This window comes from Tamandua tetradactyla, chromosome 10 (genome assembly GCF_023851605.1).
Source record: "Tamandua tetradactyla isolate mTamTet1 chromosome 10, mTamTet1.pri, whole genome shotgun sequence".
Classification (NCBI taxonomy): Eukaryota; Metazoa; Chordata; class Mammalia; order Pilosa; family Myrmecophagidae; genus Tamandua; species Tamandua tetradactyla.
The window spans coordinates 15,911,780-15,933,396 of NC_135336.1; the positions used below are offsets into that span (position 1 = coordinate 15,911,780).

Below are 21,617 nucleotides of genomic sequence, written 5' to 3' on the forward strand. Positions count from 1 at the left end.
AATCTCAATAGATCTAAAGCAAATAAAGAGATTGAATCACTCATCCAAAACCACCCAACAAAGAAAATCCAACACCAAATGGCTTCACTGGTGAATTCTACCAAATAGTTAAAGAATTAACACCAATCCTTTGCAAACTTTTCCCAAAAAAATGAAGAGGAGAGAATACAACTTAACTCATTCTATGAGGCCAGCCTTGCCTTAATATCAAAGCCAGATAAAGACATCAAAAAAAAGGAAATTATAGGCCAATTTCCCTTATGAATATAATGCAAAAACTGTTGTGGGGCACACCAAAAGAGAGACCACATAATTCAAAACTGCAAGCCAATTTGGAGTCTTTATTAGCCGGCTGGCGACTGCCCCAGAAACTTCCAAGAAGGAAGATTCAGAGAGCAGCATCCAGAGGTTTTCAAGGTGTGCTTATAAAGGCTAAAATCACATTGTGGTTTTGCAGTTGCTAGCAAGCAAGTGGATCATAGAAGCAGAAGAATGCCATTAGCTGTTGCCAAAACACATCCCGTTCCCTCAGTTTCCTAACAGTGGTTATTGTTTAACTCTTGGGGACATTCCACCCCAATGTTGTGGGGACTTTCCCTGCTTGGGCCTGATTAATTGCTCTGCTTGCGCCTGATTGATTGCTCCTGGCCCTCCACAAAAACCTCTAGCAAAATACTAATAAAACTGAGTCCAACTACACATTAAATTCATTATACACCATCATCAAAATGAGATTTAACCCAGGAATGCAAGGGAGGTTGAATGTACAAAAATCAATCAGTACAATACACAACATTAATAAAACAAAGAAAAAAAAGCATAATCATTCCAATAGATGCAGAATAGGTATCTGACAAAATTCAATACCTTTCATGATTAAGATACTTAGAAAACTAGGAATAAAAGAGGTCTTCCTCAATACATTAAAGGCCATTTATGAAAAACCCACAGCTGACATCATACTCAATAGGGTAAAACTGAAAGCTTTCCCCCTAAGATCAGGAACAAGGCAAGGATGCCCATTTTCACCACTGCAATTCAACACTGTACTAGAGTTCCTAGACAGAGCAATTAGGCAAGAAAAAGAAATAAAAGGCATCCAGATTGGAAAGGAAGACGTAAAACTATCTCTGTTCACCGATAACATGATCTTATATATAGAAAATCCCAAGTAGTCCACAAAAAAACTACAAGATCTAATAAACAAATTTAGCAATGTAGCAGGGCACAGGATTGACAACCAAAAACCAATTGTGTTTCTATATACTAGCAATGAACAATATAAAAGGTGAAATTAAGAAAACACAATTCCATTTACAATAACATTTATAAGAATAAAATGTCTAGGAATAAATTTAACCAAGGAGATGAAAGACGTGCACACTGAAAACTATAAAACGATGCTAAAAAGAAATGAAAGAAAACCTAAATAAATGGCAAGACCATTTCATAGATCGAAAGACAATATTGACAAGATGATAATACTACCTGTGCTGGCTTGAAAAGACTTATGTACCATGTTTTAATCTTAATCAATCTTGTAGGAGCAGTGGTTTCTTCTAATCGCTATGCAGGACTATAGGCTGGAAATTTGATTAGGTTATCTCCACAGAGATGTGACTCAATCAATTGTGGTTATTAAACTTGATTAGATGGAGACATGTGTCCACCTGTTCTACATGGGTCTTGATGAGTTTACTGGAATCCTATAAAAGAGGAGACATCTTGGACAGAGTTCCTTTTGAGAACGAGGAGAGAGCTGCAGAACCACGACAGAAGGACGAGAGAACTACAGAGCCCACCAGCCAGTGACCATTGGAGAAGAAGAAGGCCGCTGGGGAGCTTCCTGAAGCAAGAGGCCTGGAGAGAAAGCTAGTAGATGTCGCCCTGTTCACTAGGTGCCTTTCCCGTGAAGAAAGAAACCCTTAACTTCATCGGCCTTCTTGAGCAAAGGTAATCTTCCCCTGGATATCTGCCTTAGATCGAACATTACTATAGACTTGTTTTTGGACATTTTCATGGCCTTAGAACTGTAAACTAGCAACTTATTGAATTCCCCTTTTTAAAAGCCATTCCAGTTCTGATATATCACATTCCAGCAGCTCGCAAACTAGAACACTACCCAAAGCAATATACAGATTCCATGCAATCCTTACCAAAATTCCAGCAGCATTTTTTGGAGAAATTGAAAAGCTGATACTCAAATTCATATGGAATTGCAAGGGGACCAAATAGACAAAACAATTTTGAAAAAAGTGAACAAAGTTGGAGAACTCACACTTCCTGATTTCAAAACTTACTACAAAGATACAAGTAAATGACACTTAGGCCAGTGTCATATTGGCCTAAGAATAGATTGACAAAGGAATAGAATTGAGGGTCCAGAATTAGACTCACACATCTATGACAAGGATATAATGGAAAAAGAATAGTATCTTCCACAAATTGTGTTGGGAAAACTCTGTACCATAAACAAAAAATAGCAGTGGATTGATGACCTAAATATAAAAATTAAAACCATAAAACTCTGAGAAGATAAAATGACCTTGATTTTGGCAGTGGTTTCTTAAATTTGACACCAAAAGAATAAAACCACAAAACAAACAATAGATACAATTAAATTTTTAAATTTTTAAATCAAATTTTAAAACTTCTGCATCAAAGGACCTTTATCAAGAAAGTGAAAAGACAACCTGGGAGAATATAGTTGCAAATCATATATTTGATAAGGGCTTAATATCCAAGACATATAAAGAATTCCTACAACTCAAAAGCAAAAAGATAAATGAACAATTAAAAATAAGCAAAGAGGGGGAAGAAGTATAACAAATAAGGTTTGTTACACAAATAAGGGCATTATATAAGATTCTATAAAGGTTCTATGCACTAGGGTAACTTTCCAGAAACCTACAACCTTCAGATGGGTCCCTGGACTAGATAAGTCCTGAAATGTAGAGGGCCCAGCCTCTAGAACATCAACTAGTTCCATCCGCCATACCATATTGTTGACAGCCCCTTCCAGCATGAAAAAGTTAGAATGGGCATAGCCCAAATACCCCTAAAGAGTGGGATAAAAAGATCAAAGGTGATGGTGGAGTTATACATAGAAGTTAGGGTTTAACAAACGAGTATGACAGCTGAATCATAGTGATATTTATTTTAGTCTCTGGTGTCTTGGAGCAGCTAGAAGTAAAAACCTGAAATTGTGGAATTGTGACCCATACCAAACTCTGAAATCTGTTCTACAACTAATTGTTGTGCTGTGCTTTGAAATATATTGCTTTTTTGTATATATGTTATTTTAAAAAATTCATTTGTGAGACAGCTGGGTAACTGTGAACATTGACTGGATATTAGCTATAAAGGAATTGTTAATAAAAAACAATATGCCTCAAATGTAATAAAATGTAGAAATAAATTGAAATTGCCAAAAAAAAAAAATAGGCAAAGGATTTGAACAGATATTTTTCCAAAAAATATGTACAAACAGCCAGTAAGTACATGAAAAGATGCTCTAACGTCATTAGCTATCAGGGATATGCAAATCAAAACCACAGTGAAATACCACTTCATGCCCACTATGATGAATATTTTTTTAATGGAAAATAACAAGCATTGGAAAGGATGTTGAGAAACTGAAACCCTTGTGCATTACTGGAAGAAATGTTAAGTGGGGTAGCCACTGGGGAAAGCAGTGTGGTGGTTTTGACCTGTCGATTCCATTCCTAGTTATATACCCAAAGGAACTGAAAATAGTGACTCAAACAGATACTTGTACACCATTGTTCATGGCAGCATTATTCACAAAGGCCAATAGGAGAAAGCGATCTGAGTGCCCATCAGCAGATGAATGGATAAACAAATGTGTTGCATCCACATAATGGAATATCATTTAGCTGTTGACAGGAACGATGTTCTGATATATACTACAAATGAATGGATCTTGAAAATATTATGCTGAGTGAAATAACTGTCATTGCAGTGTTTCTAATATGTGTGATAAGATGCTCAAATATAATACATGCCAAGTCTACTCAATTCTTGCCTTAAGGTGCTAGACCACCTAGTAATATATGCCGAGAGAGTATAAAACCATTCTGTCAGGATTAACCCATCACCTGCCTCAATATTGTAAAAAATTGAGAAAGAATGAAATTGTGCATTTCTTTGGAAAGAGTCGCTAGTGTGCTGTGATATTTTCCCTCTGATCTCAAGTCAGATGAGGTGGGATTCAAGAGAACTACACAAATAGCTTACCATTTGTGCCCTGGAGTCTGGGCTCATATGGCAAATCTAAATGCCTGGGAATGAGGCTAGAATGGCTTATCTGGAAGCAGAGCAAAGGCCCATGCCCATGCCACTGTTTCCTGGACCTGATGTGGACAATGGGGAAAGCAGCCTGGGGGCATCTTAAAGGCACCCACTGCTGCCCAGATCTGAGGGAAAAAGCTAGAGAAGGGACACTGCCCTTGCCATTGAAATAGCAGTCAGAGAATCCAGTGGCGGGATCTCTGCAGAACCCACCAAAGAGCCCCAAGAAAGAAGAGCGAGCCCTTGGTCATGTGCCTTTTTGAGGACACCAATGGCAGATAATAACTTCATCAGGCTCAGACGACCACGATTTTGCCTCTTAGTTTGCCACCCTCTGGATTCCGTCCTGGAAGGGTCAGAAATTAAGGCTACTGATAGGAGAGGAGGAGGAGCAAGAAAATACCAAAAAAGACAACCTCCACCAGCCTCCCCCAGCTTCCCATACCTGGTCAGGCTTGGGTCAGGGAAAAGCTTTAAATTGGATACAAGTTTGGGAGTTTTGGTTTCAAACCAGGCTGGGCTGGAGTTGATTATTAGACTGAACTGGGCTTTTAATGCCAAAACAAAGAGCTCTCTGTCTATTATCTGAGAATGACTGGAAAAGTTCCACAACTTGCCTGAAATTTCATCTAGGGATGGAAAAAACAGCATACAGAGATGGGACAGTGATTAGCTCTGAGAAAAGGCTCTTTGCTGATAAGCTGCCAGTTAAAGTTTACATGAACACCCTCACCTTGGGTGAGGGGCTTCCTAGGGGGATCACAGAGGCACTGGTGGGGTGCTGGCTAGAGGCACAAAGTGTGGTCTGGTATGGGGGTCCAAGAGTTGCTGCACTATGAAAACAGAGTTATCAAAGTCCTGGGAAGTGGAAAAGATGTTCAACTTCCTCTGGTACACCTAAGCTAGAATCTGCAATATTGGCAGTAGACACGAGGCGTCTGAGATTCAGACTGCTTACTTGGCTCCGAGGGGCCTTTGAGGAAACACTAGGTAGAAGACTGCATTAAAACAAGATGCATGGGGTGGGCCACGGTGGCTCAGCAGGTAAGAGTGCTTGCCTGCCATGCCCAAGGACCCGGGTTCGATTCCCAGTGCCTGCCCATGTAAAAAAAAGGTGTCTCTATGCTGTCTGTGGAAGAGAGATGTGCTGTAGGCATGGACTGTGGGCACCAGCACCACCCACATCTGGACTTAAAGATGGCATCCCAGGGCATTCTTTTTTGGTGGAGCCCTCTTTGGGCCTCTGAGAATGGAAGCATAAGCTCCAAGCTGTCTACTCCCCTGTAGATGGAACATCTGCTGTGTTGTTTGGGAGGGTTGGCACACCCAGGGGATTGCAGAGCCAAACCTTGGACTAAATGAGCTTCAAGCGTAGCTGCTTTGTGCAGCGGTGACTCTGGGTGTAACTGGCATTCCTGATGCCAGGCCTGGGCAGAGGACCATGGGTTATGTCACACTGTTGTTTTAGAAGGGCCATTGCGGAGGTTCCCGTTCAATGGAAAATGAGCTGTGATGATGAAAGAGTTTAGGGTTGGAAGGGATGTTTGGGGGAAGTCAGACTAACATCCCGTCTGATGCCTGGTCTTCTCATTACCATAATCCCCAAACTCCAACCACGGCCACAGGCTGTCACCCATTTGCTGCCTGAACACCGCCTAGGCAGTCCACACCATCACCAGACCGGGAAAGTCACACTTTATTTTGAGTGGAACTTGACTTCTTGACCCAGGTTCTGTTCTCTGAGGCTGCATAGAAGAAGTTGGTCCCCTCACTGTCCTGGTCTCCCTAAGGCTTCTGTCTAGAGTCATTATCTCCAGCACCTTTGGTCCTCTTTGACAGGGTCCCTTCACCATTCTTTCCTCCATCCCTCTGAGTTTGGGTGCTTACCGGGGTCCTCTAGGGCTGAGGTCAGAGTTATTTATATATAAATGGTTCAAGCCATGTATTAGGCTTATCTGACCTTTAGATTAAACTTTCCACCCTTGATAGATGCTGACATTTTTCCATGCTGTCCTCTCTTGCCTTTTGCCTGGTATATTAGCTTCGATACCAGTTGTATGTGTCTCTGGCAAGGCCTGGGTGGAGCGTAGGCATTTCTCTTTCACTTCATTCTCTGGCAGTTATTCTAGTCCTCTTGTAAGATATGCTCCAATATTCCATGTGCCAATAAATAAAAACACTGCCAGTTAAACCGACAATGTTTAGTTTTCACATGGATTATAACTCATCCCTACCATGAAAAAAATGTGTGTCATACAATAGATAAGTAATACAGCCTGCTTCATGATATGAGGACTAACGAGATAATGCACGTGAAGTGCTTAGCACAGCACGCACCACGGTAAACACTCAGTAAACATTGTCTGTTTTTACTAACATCCTTCAGCAGCTCACTGCTGCCCCCAAACAGACCCCTGCCCATCCACCTCTCCAGCCTCATGCCTCATCATTTGCTTCTACCTTTGCTCTGGTTCCAGCCAATGACTCTCCATCCTGTCCTCTTACACTTCCCAAAAAGTGCCCTGTCCCCAGTGGCCCCCTCTTGTGAACTCACAGATCAATATCCTCAGTTGTCACTGCCTTTGGAAAGCTGTTCCTGCCCCTCCCCAGCCTTCTGTCCCCTCCCATCTCCCAACAGGTTAGAATCAGCAAATACTCACTGTACTATTTGTTTATCCATCTGTCTCCTTCCCTAGAACTTGAGTCTTTGAGAACAGGGACTGCATTATTGATCTTTCTGTCTTCAATGCCAAGCCCAGGGCCTGGCACAAGATAGAGGCCCAAGGAATGCTTGCTGAATGAGTGGCATTTTTCCAGTATTGAATAATTCCTGAATTTGCATTGGATTTTACAGGTTAACAGGTTTTTAAAAACAAAACTATTTCTCCATTCCAGTAACCTGAGCAGGTCAAAACAGGTAGCAATATCCTTATTTTACAGCTGGAAAAACTAGGCGGCAAAGTTAAGGGACCCCCCACCCCACCCCACCCCACCCCTGAGTGCACAGAGCCTGGTTAAATGGTAGAATTGGAACTGGAGTCTAGCCCCTTAACAACTCAGGGCTTGGGGAGCTCTTGGCTTAGCACAAAGATGCAGACTTGCCACCTGCTAGTCAAATGTGACCTGCAGATGTGTTTTGGCCCAAACGGTGTTGTTATTGTTGTTTTTAACATGAATAAGTTACCAATACTTAAAAAATTTGATTTCACCCAGAAATCCCAGTTCCGAGCTTAAAAATCTAAGCATCTGACAACCCTGGGTTTATATACCCACATGGGCATCAACTGGCGGCAGGGGTTGAGAGACGAGGCATGTGCTCCAGCTCTCCCAGCTCTCCACCCTCCCCATTGTCTGATACCTACAGGTCTGGCTATGATAGGAATTAAGTTTGCAACACAGTTTGGAGAAATCAGCCTGCCAGACAGTGTTTGTGGGCATGGTCTCCATCCTCTTAGTAGCTGTGACTCTGGAACTTAGCTTGATGCTCCATATGTCATCAGGGCTTGGGGGTCGACAAGAATGACCTGATGATTGGGCAGGACCACTTGGGCCTCCAGAAATGCCACCTGCAACTGTCAGTAAGCCCAAGGCTTTGGCATGGTCTTGGGGGTCCCCAAGTTTGCCTCAGGAGGGGAAGGACAGGGGTTGAAGCAGCTCCTCTCTCCTTTCCAGGACAAAGGGGGCCCTGGGGTCAAAGAGCTGGACAGCTTGAAGAGTGACCGATTAAAAACCGTCCAGCTCAATGTCTGCAAAATCGAGGAGGTGGAAAAAGTGGTGGAAGTTGTCCACTCCAGCCTGAAGCAACCAGAGAAAGGTAGGGGGGCACACTGGGGCAGTAGGGGTCATCTTTAGGCCATTCCAAGGGGGTTTCTCCTAAATTATACCTCCACTTGCCAGTATCCTGTCAAAAGACTTATTCCTTTATTGTTTATTCTTTTCTTCTTGCACAGTAGGAAGAAATAGAATAAATTAAAAATACCCTTGTAAATAGGGCAATGTAAAATAAAGCCAGAAGGTGATATCAGAATATATAGGAGTGATGCATACTTGTGGGATGGTTCAAGTCAGGTCAGCCACCACACATTGAATGCCCACTCTGGCCAGATGTTGGGCTATGTTTTGGAGACTGAGGATGACCAAGACATCATCTCTGTACTGAAGGACATCACAGTTCAGTGTAGGGACTGACCAGGTGATTTCAATAGGAGCACTGCTCTGAGAAGCAGGGCAGCCCAGGGAAGAGAAACTTAGCCCAGTCTGAGGGTTGGCATGGGAGAATGGGTCAGTTAGGGCAGATCGTGGTTGGGAATGGGGAATGTCATTTCAGAAGAGAGGAGTATGTGAGCAAAAAGGCCCTGAGGTAGTATTTTAGTTTGCTAATGCTGCTAGAATGCACCAGAAGTGAATTGGCTTTCATAAAGGGAATTTATTAAGTTACAAGTTTACAGTTCTAAGGCCTTAAAAATGTCTAAACTAAGGCATCCAGAAAAAGATACCTTGACTCTGAAAAAGGCCAATATCTGTCAGATGGGAGGGCACATGGCTGGCCAATCAGCTGGTCCTTGTTCCCAGTTCCATTGCTTTCAGCTTCTGATTCTGGTGACTTCCTCTCCAGCATCTCGTGGGATGGCACATGGGGACATCTGCTGGGCTCTCCAAATGTCTGTATCTGAGCTTTTTCCAAAATGTTTCTTTCCCCTTTTAAAGGACTCCAGTGAACTAATTAAGACCCACCTTGAATGGGCAGAGTCACATCTCCATCTAATGCAAAGGGAACATCCACAATTGGGTGTGTCACATCTCCACGGAAACAACCTAATCAAGAGGTCCTGCCCTACAGTATCAGATCAGGAAGCAATGAACATAGCTGCCTGCTATTGGATTAGGACTAAACAAGATTGGATTAGGACTAAAAGAACATGGCTTTTCTGGGGTACCTAACAGTTTCAAAACAGCACAGGGTGCACTGGGGTGACAAGTGGTTTGGTATTAGTCCAGGGTGGAGACTGGTGGAGATGGCAGCAGCCTATGAAGTTAGAAGGTAAGGCCCAGGTTGCCCAGGGCCTTGAGTGCCAGGCAAGGGAGAATGGCCGCACTTCTGTGAGCAGGCGGGGAGCCACAGAAGGGATTTTAACAAGGAGAAGGACCTGGTCAGATTTGTGGAATCTCACTTAGGGGCTGAGGCAGCTCTGTGGGGGATGGATTTAAAGGAGCAGCAGAGCTGAGTCCTGAACTAATGGGCATTGGAATAGATTCAAGGAATAAAGAATGCAGAACTAGCTGAACTTGGTGACTAATGCATATGGGGTTGAGGGAGAAGAAAGAGGACTTTATCCTGGACAACTTGTGCCCCGCACTTTAGGGGCAGGTAGGAGGAATAAGGAGTTGCAGAAGTGCCTGTGGAACACCCTGGGGAGCATCTTGGCTGGAGATTAGGTGTCCATGGTGGGAGGTGATCCTGGGAGTGCGGAGCAGCAAGGAAGGTCTCCTGGAAATCATGAGTACTTAGAGACCAGAAGGGGGGGGGGGGGGAAACTGAGGAAAAACTGTCAAGTTTGAGAATAGTGTCCCAGAAGCTAAAGGAACAGAAAGTTTGGGTCAAATGCTGCGGAAAGTCCCCATAGCATATGGACCCAAGTGTCCTCCCAGTTCAGCCACATGGAAGGTCTTAGTGGCAGGGGCTGGCAGACGACTCCAGGGGACATCCTTCATGTAAATACAGTGGAGATGCTGCCTCTGGAAATGGGCAGCATTGTGGAAAAGCACATCTGATCTACTCTTTCATCTGTGGAATTTTCCTTTGATGGGTGCACAGGTGGTTCAGTGGTAGAATGCTCGCCTTCCATGCAGGAGACTTGGGTTCGATTCCCAGACTATGCACCAAAAAAAAAAAAAATTTCCCTTGAGCTTCCTGGCAGCGCAGGCAAAAAGGGAAGGATGCCTTGGGTATGCCTCATTTCAGCTCTCTGCTCTCCTGGGTAGCGGCAGCTCTCCTGAAGAGGGAAGTGGGTAGCATGACTAGAACCCGTCCTGAGCACTCCTTGCTGAGTGTTTCTAAGTCAGGAGGGAAAGCTGGTCATCTGCGAGCAGCAGTCTCAGAAGCTTCTGAACTGTGGCTGAGAAGCTGGGCTGCCAGCCTGTCGCTGAGGTGTGACCTTGTCAGCCCACTGCCACCCCCACCTTCCATAACAGGCTGTTTCCAGACCCCCATGTTCTCTAAGGAGAAGCCTGTGAGTTCCTGAACTTGTCCAACATCTGTTTAATAATTAACAGGCAGAGCCAGGGCTCCTGTCCCATTAAGAAAAGGCAGGATAGGTCCCACTGGGATGATTATCAGCCCAGAACATGCAGCCTGCTTGTCCCCTCCCAGATGGTAAATCCTCCCGCTGCCCGCCTTCCCCAGGGCAGCTGGGATATTGCTGTCATAAACTACTAGGCAGGAAAACAGCTGCAGTCAGCTCCGTAACACCACTTCATTACAGCCTGTTGTAAATGCCCATGGAAAGGAATGTAAAATGTAAAATGCCCATGGAAAGGAATCGTCACTCTGGACGTGAGCAGAGAAAGGGGCTGCGCTGGCCCTGCGGCCTCTTGTACCCAAAGGGCTGGGGGCTGCTCAGGGCTGTTCTCCCTGTCCCCAGCCCAGGTGGCAGAACCGCCTCTGCTCCCTGGACTGGACTAGCCAGTGAGCCGAGCCGGGCACCCTGGAGACGGGCTTGCCTCCATGCCCTTGGCTCAGGTTCAAATCCCCACCCACCCACCCCCAAGGCACAAACCTTTGCTGGATGCTTTTCTCCACAAGATGTCTTCAGGGAAGAGTTTGATAAACTACTCACCGTGTCCTGACTTCGCCAGTACTGCTTTTTTTTTTTGAAAAAAAGTATTTGAGGATTTTTATGTCTGTAAAAGAAAATAAATCTGTCAGATAGGCTTTCATGCAGGATACGCACACTTGTCTCCTCCTGGAGCTGTCTTTTCCCGCCCCTGGAAAGCAGCGTCTCAGACGCTGCAGGCTTTGAACTCCAGGTAGCGCCCTCCCAGCCTGTGATCCCTGTGCAGGGGCGCCTCTGACTCACATCCACCCAGCAGGAACCTGCCAGGAGAGCTGTCCCCTTCCCTTCCCCTGCCCCGTGGTGGGGGGACATATTTTGATGGTGACTTTGATGCCTTCATCCTGGCTCCTTTAAACAGTGGCTGCCAAAGCCTCTTGGAGCTAGCCGCAGGGGGCGAGATGAAGGGGACACTAATTAGAGTGGGTGAGCCATCTGCTGCCAGCCCCTTCCTTCCAGCAGGACTCTGAGGGACTGGATATCTGGAGCCCATGACCAGCCTCCCTCCACCCCATCCCAGGGAGGAGCCATGTGGGTGGGCCAGCGGGTAGGCCATGGGCACTGTCAATTCTGAGTCACTAACCCCGTGTTGAGCACCTACTGTGTACCTGGTAGTATGCTGAACATTGGAAGGGTGTGACCTGGCAGCAGGGGTTTACAGTTGAGTAGGAGCCAAGTGGGAGCCAGTGGCTTCTGGGAACGACTTCTGAGGAATAGATATAGCATCAGGGAGCACTAAGCCATGGTGAGGGAAGACCCTACGTCAGGGACTCCCTCAGTCTGGGAATGAGAAAACGGAATTTCCTCTGGGCTTCACCTCTTACTAAATGAGGTTTGGTTTTATGCCTACACCCGCGTGAGCCTCAGCCAGCACATCCGTGGAATGAGAAACGTGCCCTGAGCAGTCCAGTGTTCCCACCCAGATCTGGCTGCTGCAGCAACATACATAGAATTTTCATACAAGTTTCTCTCAGGCTGAGGGGTGCGGGGACGGAGTAGAGCCAGGAAGTAGCAGAGGCAAGAAGAGGCCATGAAGTCAGAGGCGTGGCAGGCTGGTCAGACTTAGAGGGGGCAGAATATATGAGGGGGAGTGGAGGAGAGTCTGAAAATGAGGCCTCACAGGCTACACCACAGCAGGGGAACCTCAGGGAGCAGGAAGGTGGAGCTGGCTGTGGGGATCGGATCAGGGTGGAGGTGGAGGAGAGAGTGCGAGACAGGGAGACGCTGGTGGGGGTTTCTCTGAACGACACAGGAGAGAGGAAACAAGGACCTAAACTAATGGAAATGAAGACAAACAGGAAGGAAGACACATATTCTAGTGCCACAGCAAAGGAAACCAGCAATGGCACAGGGTTCAGCATGTGGGCAGTGTCCTGAGACAGACCTGGGTCCACACCCCGTCTTTTCCCACTGGCTTTGCTGGGTGACATGAGCCAGGTGTTTAACCTCTCTGAGCCTCAGTTGCCTCTTCCAGATGCGGAACAATTCAGTTGTAAGAATCAGGTGATTGATAGATGCAGAGTGCTTAGCTCAGGCCTGGCAGCTGTCACTTTGATCTTTAATAATAATACCAACAGTGCTTGTTGACTTATTAGATGGGTGAGAAGTGAAGGAGCCAGAGGAGTCAAAGGTTAAAGCCACACTGTTAATCAAGGGGAGGAGCTGGCATGGGCAGCTTGGGGAATTGAAGTGTTGGTAGTTAGGGTGTGTTAAGGTGAGTTGGAGAACATGTGGGACTTTCAGGTAGAAGCATCTGTCAGGAGGAGGAGACAGGGATCAGGGGAGAGCCCTGACTCCTGAGGGGTACCTGAGAACCGTTGGTGTAGAGGTGATGTTTTGGGCTTTTTTAGGGACCAGCTGTCACTCAAGCCAGCAGGATTATGGTGAGTTTATTCAGAATATTGGTTGAGGACTAGTGGGTCCACAAAAGTTACTGCTTACCAGATCATAAGAGATAAAATCCTGGAGCAGTAGGCTTTCAGAGGTCAACCTCAATTTAACATTCTTGGATATCAGTGTCAGATGTAATTGTTTTGATTTTTAAACGGCAAAATGTATGCAGTTTAGCACCACCCTCCCCCTGTCTGCGTGGGATATGACTCCTGGGGGTGTATACCTCCCTGGCAGCGTGGGACAGAAATCCTAGAATGAACTGAGACTCAGCATCAAGGATTGAGAAAAACCCTAGAATGAGCTGAGACTCAGCATCAGGGGATTGAGAAAACCTTCTCGAACAAAAGGGGGAAGAGTGAAATGAGACAAAATAAAGTGTCAATGGCTGAGAGATTCCAAACAGAGTCAAGAGGTTATCCTGGAGGTTACTCTTACGCATTAAACAGATATCACCTTGTTAGTCAAGATGTGGTGGAGAGGCTGGAGAGAACTGCCTGAAAATGTGGAGCTGTGTTCCAGTAGCCATGTTTCTTGAAGATGATTGTATAATGATATAGCTTTCACAATGTGACTGTGTGATTGTGAAAACCTTGTGTCTGATGCTCCTTTTATCTACCGTATCAACAGATGAGTAAAACATATGGAATAAAAATGAATCATAGGGGGAACAAATGTTGGAGTGAATTTGGAGTGAGGTGCTGGTGATCGGTGAGGGGAGGGGTGGGGGGTGTGGTGTATATGAGTTTTTTTCTGTTTTCTTTTTATTTCTTTTTCTGGGTGGATGCAGGTGTTCCAGGAGGTGATCATGGTGGTAGATGTGCAACTATGTGATGATATTGTGAATTACTGATTATACATGTAGAATGGAATGATCAAAAGTTTGTGTTTGCTGTTTTTTGGTATTTTAAAAAAATTAAAAAATTAATTTTTAAAAAATGTATGCAGTTTAGGTCATGTGATACAGACCTGTATTAATCATACCGAAAGAAGCTGGGAAATTCCACAAACATAAAGTAGATGCAATTGCCTAAGACCTGAGTGGAGGAAGCAGGCCCGGGAAGGGACACTGGGGGATACCTCTATTTAGAGGTGGGCAGGTAGAAGAAAGGGCTCAAGAAGGATGAAGGAGATGCTTGGGTATCTTTATGTCAAGGGAGAAGTGAGTGCCAAGGGGATCAGTAGTGTGTCATGCTGTGGAGAGGTAGAGTAGAGTAAAGATGGGGGTTGGGTATCCTTAGCATGTTGTACCCTAAAGACCATGGGTGGGCGCAGGGTCTGGACCAGCTGTAGGGCTGGGAACCCTGAGTGTCCGGGAGATGGGAAACTGGAGAGTAGAGATTATGTTTCAGAAGACTGGCCATGGAGGGAAGGTGAGAAGAGAAGACAGTGGCACGAAAGGGAAGCATGGTTAAAAGAGGGTTCTTTAGGATATGGAGGCATGGCATTTGTAGACATCCATCCATTAACAAATATTTATTGATCCCCTAATGTGTACAATGTGAGACAAAGGAACCAGGGACAAGGGAAAAGTTGCAGTTGCAAAAGGGAGAGAGAAGGATTGACAGATCACTGTTGAAAGTTGGAGGGGGAAGCATCAGCCTTGAAATGTGGAGAGTGGTCTCCTGCTCTTCCTGGGAAGAGAGAGCTGGTGGGAAGGTTCAGGGGAGGTCTGCAGGGCTGGGGGCAAGAATGTAGGGATGACACTGAACTTGTCACTATAGTCCATTGCGAGGTCATGGGTGGGGATGGAAAGCAAGGAGGCTTCAGAACTGCCCCTGCCAGGAGTGGGGGCAAGCACTTCATGAGCACTCAGTTAACCGGCAATTTCCTTTCTCTAATAAATTGTACTTAATTCTCTATAATTGAAGGAGAAGGCACCAGCGGTCAGTTGACAGGCTTTAATTTGGGTAACATGGAAGGAAAGCAGTTAGAGACCAATTACTCTGTCATTTACATAAACTCATTTCCATGATTAACTCTCATAGTTCTCCCACTGGAGGAGGGGGGAACAGCCCCTAACACAAGGGCAGAAGGTCTGCTCCCACAAGACCATGTGGAAGCTGTAAACTCTGAGGGTTTCCACAACAAAGAGGCAGGACCTGTCTCTGTCCTGAGGAACCTGCATGTCCAGTCCTTGCACCCAAAAAAACTGAACTCAGAAAGCATCCTGCAAAACAAAGCTGCCTCCTCGTTGCCACCTTCCCCCAGTTCAGCTTGCTTCTGACTTACTGAGTAATCTTAAACCAGTTCTTTCCCTTAGGGCCTTAGTTTCCCATTTGGTCATTAATCATCAGATCAAATAAACTCCCAAGGAACCTTCCAGCACCAACATTTTCTGGGTCTACAAAAGCCAACTGTCCTTTAACTAGTCTTGCAGGAAACAGTCAACCCAGATATACTCTTGAGAATGTACATCTGCTCTGATCTTATACTGAGTTCTGTGGGACTACACAAGGACAAGGGATGGTCTCTGCCTGCAGAGACCAGAAGTATGCACGTAGGACATCGGTGAACTAGTTACCATGTCACCCGGACTTAACCATTAAACAGTGCCACAGTTCAGAGACATGAGATCAGCGAGCAGGTAATTGTTAGGAGAGTCTCCAGGTAGAGTGGAACAGAGGCCTAACCTAAGATCAGGTCTTGGCTGAACCTCTAACTTACTGTGTGATTTTGGATGCTGATTTCCTCCCTGGAAGGTGCCCCTGGCTTCTGACAAGAGGGACAGTGTGGGCAAAGGCCCAGAAGCAGGGATGAATAAGCAGGTGCATGGATGTTGGGTGTGGAGCCATCAGGGCACAGGGAAGAGTTGATGGAGTAGAGTAGAAGTGAGTGATTGAGCTGAGGTGGAACTCAAGGCCAGAGGGCCTCAGCACAGCTGGTCATGATGGGCCCAGAGAATTGGTTCAGGCAGAAGCGATAGCCTGCCTTAGGAAGATGAGGACTCAGCATTCTAGATTATAGAAAGGATCAAAGCCAACACTTCAGGCCTTTTTATGTCCCGTCATTCTTGGGTGACTCTAGAAAATGTCCTGAGAACTGTGGACAAGAGGCTGGGAAGTCCTGGGACAAGGGGACAAAAGTGGGGAGGATGGGCTGGTGGGTGATGTCTGCAGCTGAGCCCACATGGTGACTGCCCATCTTGTCCTCTCCTGTCCAGGGATGTGGGGCCTGGTTAACAACGCGGGTATCTCTACATTCGGGGAGGTAGAATTCACCAGCATGGCGACCTACAAGGAGGTGGCAGAAGTGAATCTCTGGGGGACAGTACGGACAACAAAATCCTTTCTCCCTCTTATCCGAAGGGCCAAAGGTGAGTTGGAAAGGAATCTCCTTCTTGCTCCCTGGATCTGCCCCACTTTTCCATCTTTGCTCAGCAGATCAACATCCATAGCCCAGCAAGGCTGAGCACCTGAATCCCAGGGGCCATGCTGGGCCTATGTGTGGTGCCAGGCAGAGGCGCCATGTCCAGGCAGTGGGAAAGGATTTGTGGTTTTCAGAAAGTGGAGCAGGTAAGACATTTGCAGTCCAAGCACCAAAGATTTGAAGATTAGAGCAGTGATCTTTGGGAACCTAATCTAGAGAAATACTTATCTTTGTGCACAATTGTGTACATGTCCATTGTTGCAATAGGGGTGTGCAGTTAAGTACATTTTGGCATATCCATTCTAAGGGTTATTATGATGTGGTTAAAATAATGAGACAGTCCTGGTAATAAGTAAAATAATAATAATAATAAATGATTAGAAGTTTGGAAAACAAAACACCCAAACCACATTGAATAGCCAAATGTAAGCAAACCACCTAAGAAGTCATTGACTTTCTCCCTAGAACATCAAACAGTAGTGACAAAAAGGGCAAGATCTAGAGGGTCTATCCCAAAGTCCTGGTAACATGCACGTGGAGAGCAGCTGTAGGATTTTAGAAGAAAACCCAACCCTACCGAGACCTTGACTTTAGAGGCTCCTGAAAGTTGCTCATAGGGCTCTGGATCCTTCCTGGGTATGCTAATCCCACCGTGAGTCCACCATGGCTCACACCACCTGGCTGGGTAGGATCCACCTCCAGTTCCCCCCCACACCAAGGGCTGGGAGACACTGTCATGGTGGTTGGCCCCTAGCCTCCATAGGCCTTTCGAGGTCATCACTCTTCCAGTGCCCAAGATTATGCCCATAATGTCTTAGTACTGAAGTCAGGGTCAGAAACCCTGCTCCTGCCCCATCTGTTTCCCTCCTTGCCTGCTGTCTTGGGGTCCATCCAAGATGGGACAAAGTTGGGGAATCAGTCCTAACAGCACAAGACTTTCTTTTTCCAGGTTGTCTTGAGGCCCTGCCTGCCTGCCCCAGCCCTTGGGTGGGATCTGTACTTCCACCTCCATCCCTCTCATTGCCATCTGTCAGTAAACACCTGGACTCAGCCATGTTACTTATCTGAGTGTTAGTATTTGAGCTCAATTTTAAGCCCTATGTGGTAGGTTTAGGCTATATTTTTCCCTGGCCCACATCATACCTTGCCTATAGTGGCTGCTGGCTCACCTTCCCACATTTGCCCATTACATTTTCACCCCAAATTATCAAAACATGCTGGACCCTGTTTGGTTTTTTGAATTAACTGTGTGTCGCCCATTGTGTTTGTGCCTTCATGGCACGTAGGCCTACTTCTCACTCGTGTGTCCACCCCTGTCCTGCCGGGCACCCAAGAAATGTCAGGAATGCTGATGCGGATGTGTGGGGGCTGAGCTGGCCTTGGGTACGGTGTGAGAAGGCTAGTGCCCTGCAGGTGAGCAGACCTGAGCGCACCTGAGCACGCCTGAGCAGGTGTCTGCCGTCTCCCCCTGCAGGCCGCGTTGTCAACATCAGCAGCATGCTGGGCCGCATGGCCAACCCAGCCCGCTCCCCCTACTGCATCACCAAGTTCGGCGTGGAGGCCTTCTCTGACTGCCTGCGCTATGAGATGCACCCCCTGGGCGTGAAGGTCAGCGTGGTGGAGCCTGGCAACTTCATCGCGGCCACCAGCCTCTACAGCCCTGAGAGCATCAAGGCCATCGCCAAGAAGATGTGGGACGAGCTGCCGGAGGTGGTGCGCAAAGACTACGGCAAAGAGTACTTTGATGAGAAGATCGCCAAAATGGAGAGCTACTGCAGCAGCGGCTCCACGGACACGTCCCCCGTCATCCACGCTGTCACCCATGCCCTGACCGCCACCACCCCCTACACCCGCTACCACCCCATGGACTACTACTGGTGGCTGCGCATGCAGATCATGACCCACTTACCTGGAGCAGTCTCTGACATGATCTACATACACTGAGGAGCTTCTCTGTGGCCTCTGATGTGCGGTGAGGGCGGGGGGGGGGAGGAGAAAGGGTGGGAGGAGGGAGCTTATACAGTCACCTTTTGATTTCCCACTTGTGAATTACCCACAGCAGCGTCCCAGGAGGACCCACCACTAGTTGTAGCATTAACCAGAGGGAATAACCCAGCATGACTTGTTTGCATAGTGAGCGGTTTGGGCCTTCACAAACAGGGTGCATAGTGGCTGGCAGGGACCCCTAAACCTCAGTGCAAACGTGCTTCCAACTTTCTGGAGTTGATTTTATTCAGAGATTTTTGTAGGAACAATTTTATATTAAAAATAGAGTTATTATAGAACAGAATCCAAATTTGCTTCTATTTTTGTGCTAAAATGTCCATTCAAAAAAATTATCTCATTTGATCCTTAAGGAGCCCCATGAGTTAAAAGAACTGATTTTTTTTTTCTTTTTTTACATGAGGACTCTGCAGCCCAAAGAGGATACATGAATAAAGCTTTTATTGCTTATTAAGTAGAGAGCCTGGACTTGAACCCAAATCATGTGTTCTGCCTGTGCTGTAGAAACATGTATCCCATGTATCCCAGGGCTTTCTGCATCCCAGGGCTACTAGAGACCAGGCGAACTCTGGTCTGAGTCATGCATGCCAGGTCCCCACTTTGGAGCCTCTTTGCATGCCCACGGTGCCCGGCCAGTGACCCAGTGACTCAGAGCTGACTGTAGGGAGGGGGTGGGATCATTCTGGATCTTTTCCATTTGAGAATCTTCCCATCTCTTTTAGGACTTAGGATAAATGCGTGTGGAGATGCTCTTTGGCTGAGAGGGCAGTTGGTGTCCGGTTTGGGTCTGGTTTGCATCTGCCTGGAGTGGGAACAGATGCTGAGGGAGCATCCTTGGCAGGAGCCCTGGTGCTAAGGCCAGGCACTCTGGGACCTTCTCGCCCAGGGGTGGCTCCAGGGTCTGTCTCGCCTGTCCCGTGCGGTGTTAGCAAAATACTCTCTCACACACACAGGTGTTCTGCAGGTTTCAGGGCTCACCTTCCTTTTGAAGCCTTAATTTTTACTGAAGAAGCCAGGTCATTGTGTTATCACTTCTTGCGGGTTTGGGTTTGAAGGCTGCCTGCCCAAAGCTGGGACGTTTGGACTGAAACCAGGCACCGCTGTGCTCCGGGTGGCTGCAGGCCGAGAGCAGGGTGCCAAATGCCAGTCTCCTAAATCAAACTAGCATGTCAGCGTCCTCCTGGAGGGGCTAGGCCTGCCACTAGAGGGCCCCCTGCCTCATCCGCATCCGGAGTGGCCGCCTCTGTCCTCAGCTTCCACCCAAGCCTGGGGCTCTCAAAGGGCTGGTGATCCCACCTCAGAAACAGCCCACACACAAAGAAGCAAGGCCCTTTTAGGACCAGCATTCTTGCTCTTCTAGCAACTTCCTGCCTTAAACTTGAATCTGGCATCAGGAGAAGGCAGAAAAGCCCTGGCTGCTGGAGCAAGCCATGGGGCTTAGGCCTTTCCGAGGGAAATGGGTCTCATAACGAGCTAGCTCTAAGTTTGCCTTTTGGGCCTTTGTCCCCTGGGTCTTCAAACAAGGAAGCTGTGTCGCGCTCCCTGTGTGCAGGGTGGGGCCAAGATGAGCTTGGGGTGCCGGAGGGGGTGGGCAGGTAGGGGCTGAATCTGCACAGAAGCCCTGAGAGGGGGCGCTGGAAGGCCACTGTGTTTACATAACAGTAAGATGTTTTTGTACCTCCCCCAAGACCCTTTCAGAATTGCAGTTTTATGTCTTGGGAGATTTTGTTTTTATGCTTAATTTTATAAAAGAAAAATGGATGCAATCCTTGGAGTTATATTTGTGCAGCAATACCTGGGAACCAGAAGGAAGGGGAAATGGTCACTGGCTGGGTCGGAATCTGCAGTGAACTGGACCTTGGAGATTCCAGGTTTGTCCGCAGAGAAAGGTCAGTTTCTAGGAGGAGACAGCACTGCTGAGCCAACCTGCAGGCTGCCTTGATTTACCCTTTTGGTCCCATGAGTGAAAAGTACCTTCCCTGCAAGTAATCTCAATGCTTATTAAAACCATTCACTTTTTGGCCTACAGACAGGTGAGGCAGGCAGAGCAGGGAGGGTTGTTCCCATATTATAGATGACATAACTGAGACCCAAGGAGAAGTGAGTTGCCCAGTGTTACGGTGGGTAGAGGCAGAACAAGGGCCAGAACAAAAGGCTTCTGGAGGGTGCTGGTCACCAGTGCATCACACTGTGGCTCCCAGCAGCCCTGGGAGCTAGACAGGTCAGGGCGAGCAGGCACCCAGACCCTCGCTGCTTGTCCGGTGGCAGAGAGCCGTTCCTTCCCGTGTGGACAGGGAGCTGGGAAGAGGTCTTCCACCCGGCTCCCACATCCCACCAACGGATGGAGAACAAATAGCATCCACAAGCCCTGCCTTGCATAGGAGCAGCATCTCCAACAACCCTTACCTTGGAGAAGGATTCGCTGGGTCAGTGAAGCCTGAGAACTCTTCTCCCGCTGCCTCCTCAGGACTGCAGCTCCCAGCCTGAGCCCCTTGAAGAAACTCCTGTCCTTAATCAGTAGCTACCTCACCGCGTGACCCAGGAACCAAGCATTCATGATCTCAGTTGCTCCTCACCAGGGCCTGTGAAGTGGGGAGAGGGCCCAGCAGCCCTGCTGGTACCCCTTTAGCCACCCCTGCAGTATGACCTTAAGCAAACGGCATCTTTTATGGCCTCGGTGGGTGCCCCGGACAGTTAGAGCAAAAGGACAGCAGACAAAGCCTGGAGCTGTGGGAGCAGGCTGCAGCCTCAGCTGGGTTTGCACCCAGAACCTCACCCTGTTCCTCTGTCAGTGGGGACCCAACACTCAACTGCTGGAGGTTGGGTGAGGGCTTTATCCCAGATGCTCCTGACAGTGGGTGCCTCGTTACCAAGCGCATGCTGCACTTAACATTCTACCTGGGCCACAAGGCTGTGCAAGCAGGGGACAGGCTGATCTGCCGCTACCTGCCAGAGCTGCTGGGGCTGCGCCCTGGCCACCCACAGCAGGGAATATGTAGACTCCCCACTTGTGAGGTCTGTTCGCTTCCTGTGTTTCAAAACATGGCCCGACTCTGCAAATCTGTACAGACCTCTCTACAGGTACAGGCATGAGAAGAGGCCCCCCCAGCTTGGGTGGCACCAGGCTCGGGTTGCCGGACAGTCACAGGCACAGCTGTGCCGAGTTGGGCACGTTACATGGCCAGTTCCCCGCCTCCTCTCACCTGATCCTCA

General features: G+C 47.3%; 1 protein-coding gene across 5 annotated transcripts in view; it reads left to right on the top strand.

Moving 5' to 3' along the window:
* Window positions 1–18,384, top strand: part of BDH1 (3-hydroxybutyrate dehydrogenase 1) — a 72,305-nt gene extending 53,921 nt beyond the window's left edge. For all 5 annotated transcript variants that reach the window (XM_077117936.1, XM_077117935.1, XM_077117937.1 and 2 more), the window contains exons 5-7: window positions 7,984–8,125; window positions 16,195–16,347; window positions 17,875–18,384. In XM_077117936.1, the coding sequence (XP_076974051.1) occupies window positions 7,984–8,125; window positions 16,195–16,347; window positions 17,875–18,344 (765 nt within the window). In that variant the 3' untranslated portion in view covers window positions 18,345–18,384. The remainder of the gene's footprint in view (window positions 1–7,983; window positions 8,126–16,194; window positions 16,348–17,874) is intronic.
* The last annotated feature ends 3,233 nt before the right edge of the window (window positions 18,385–21,617 follow it).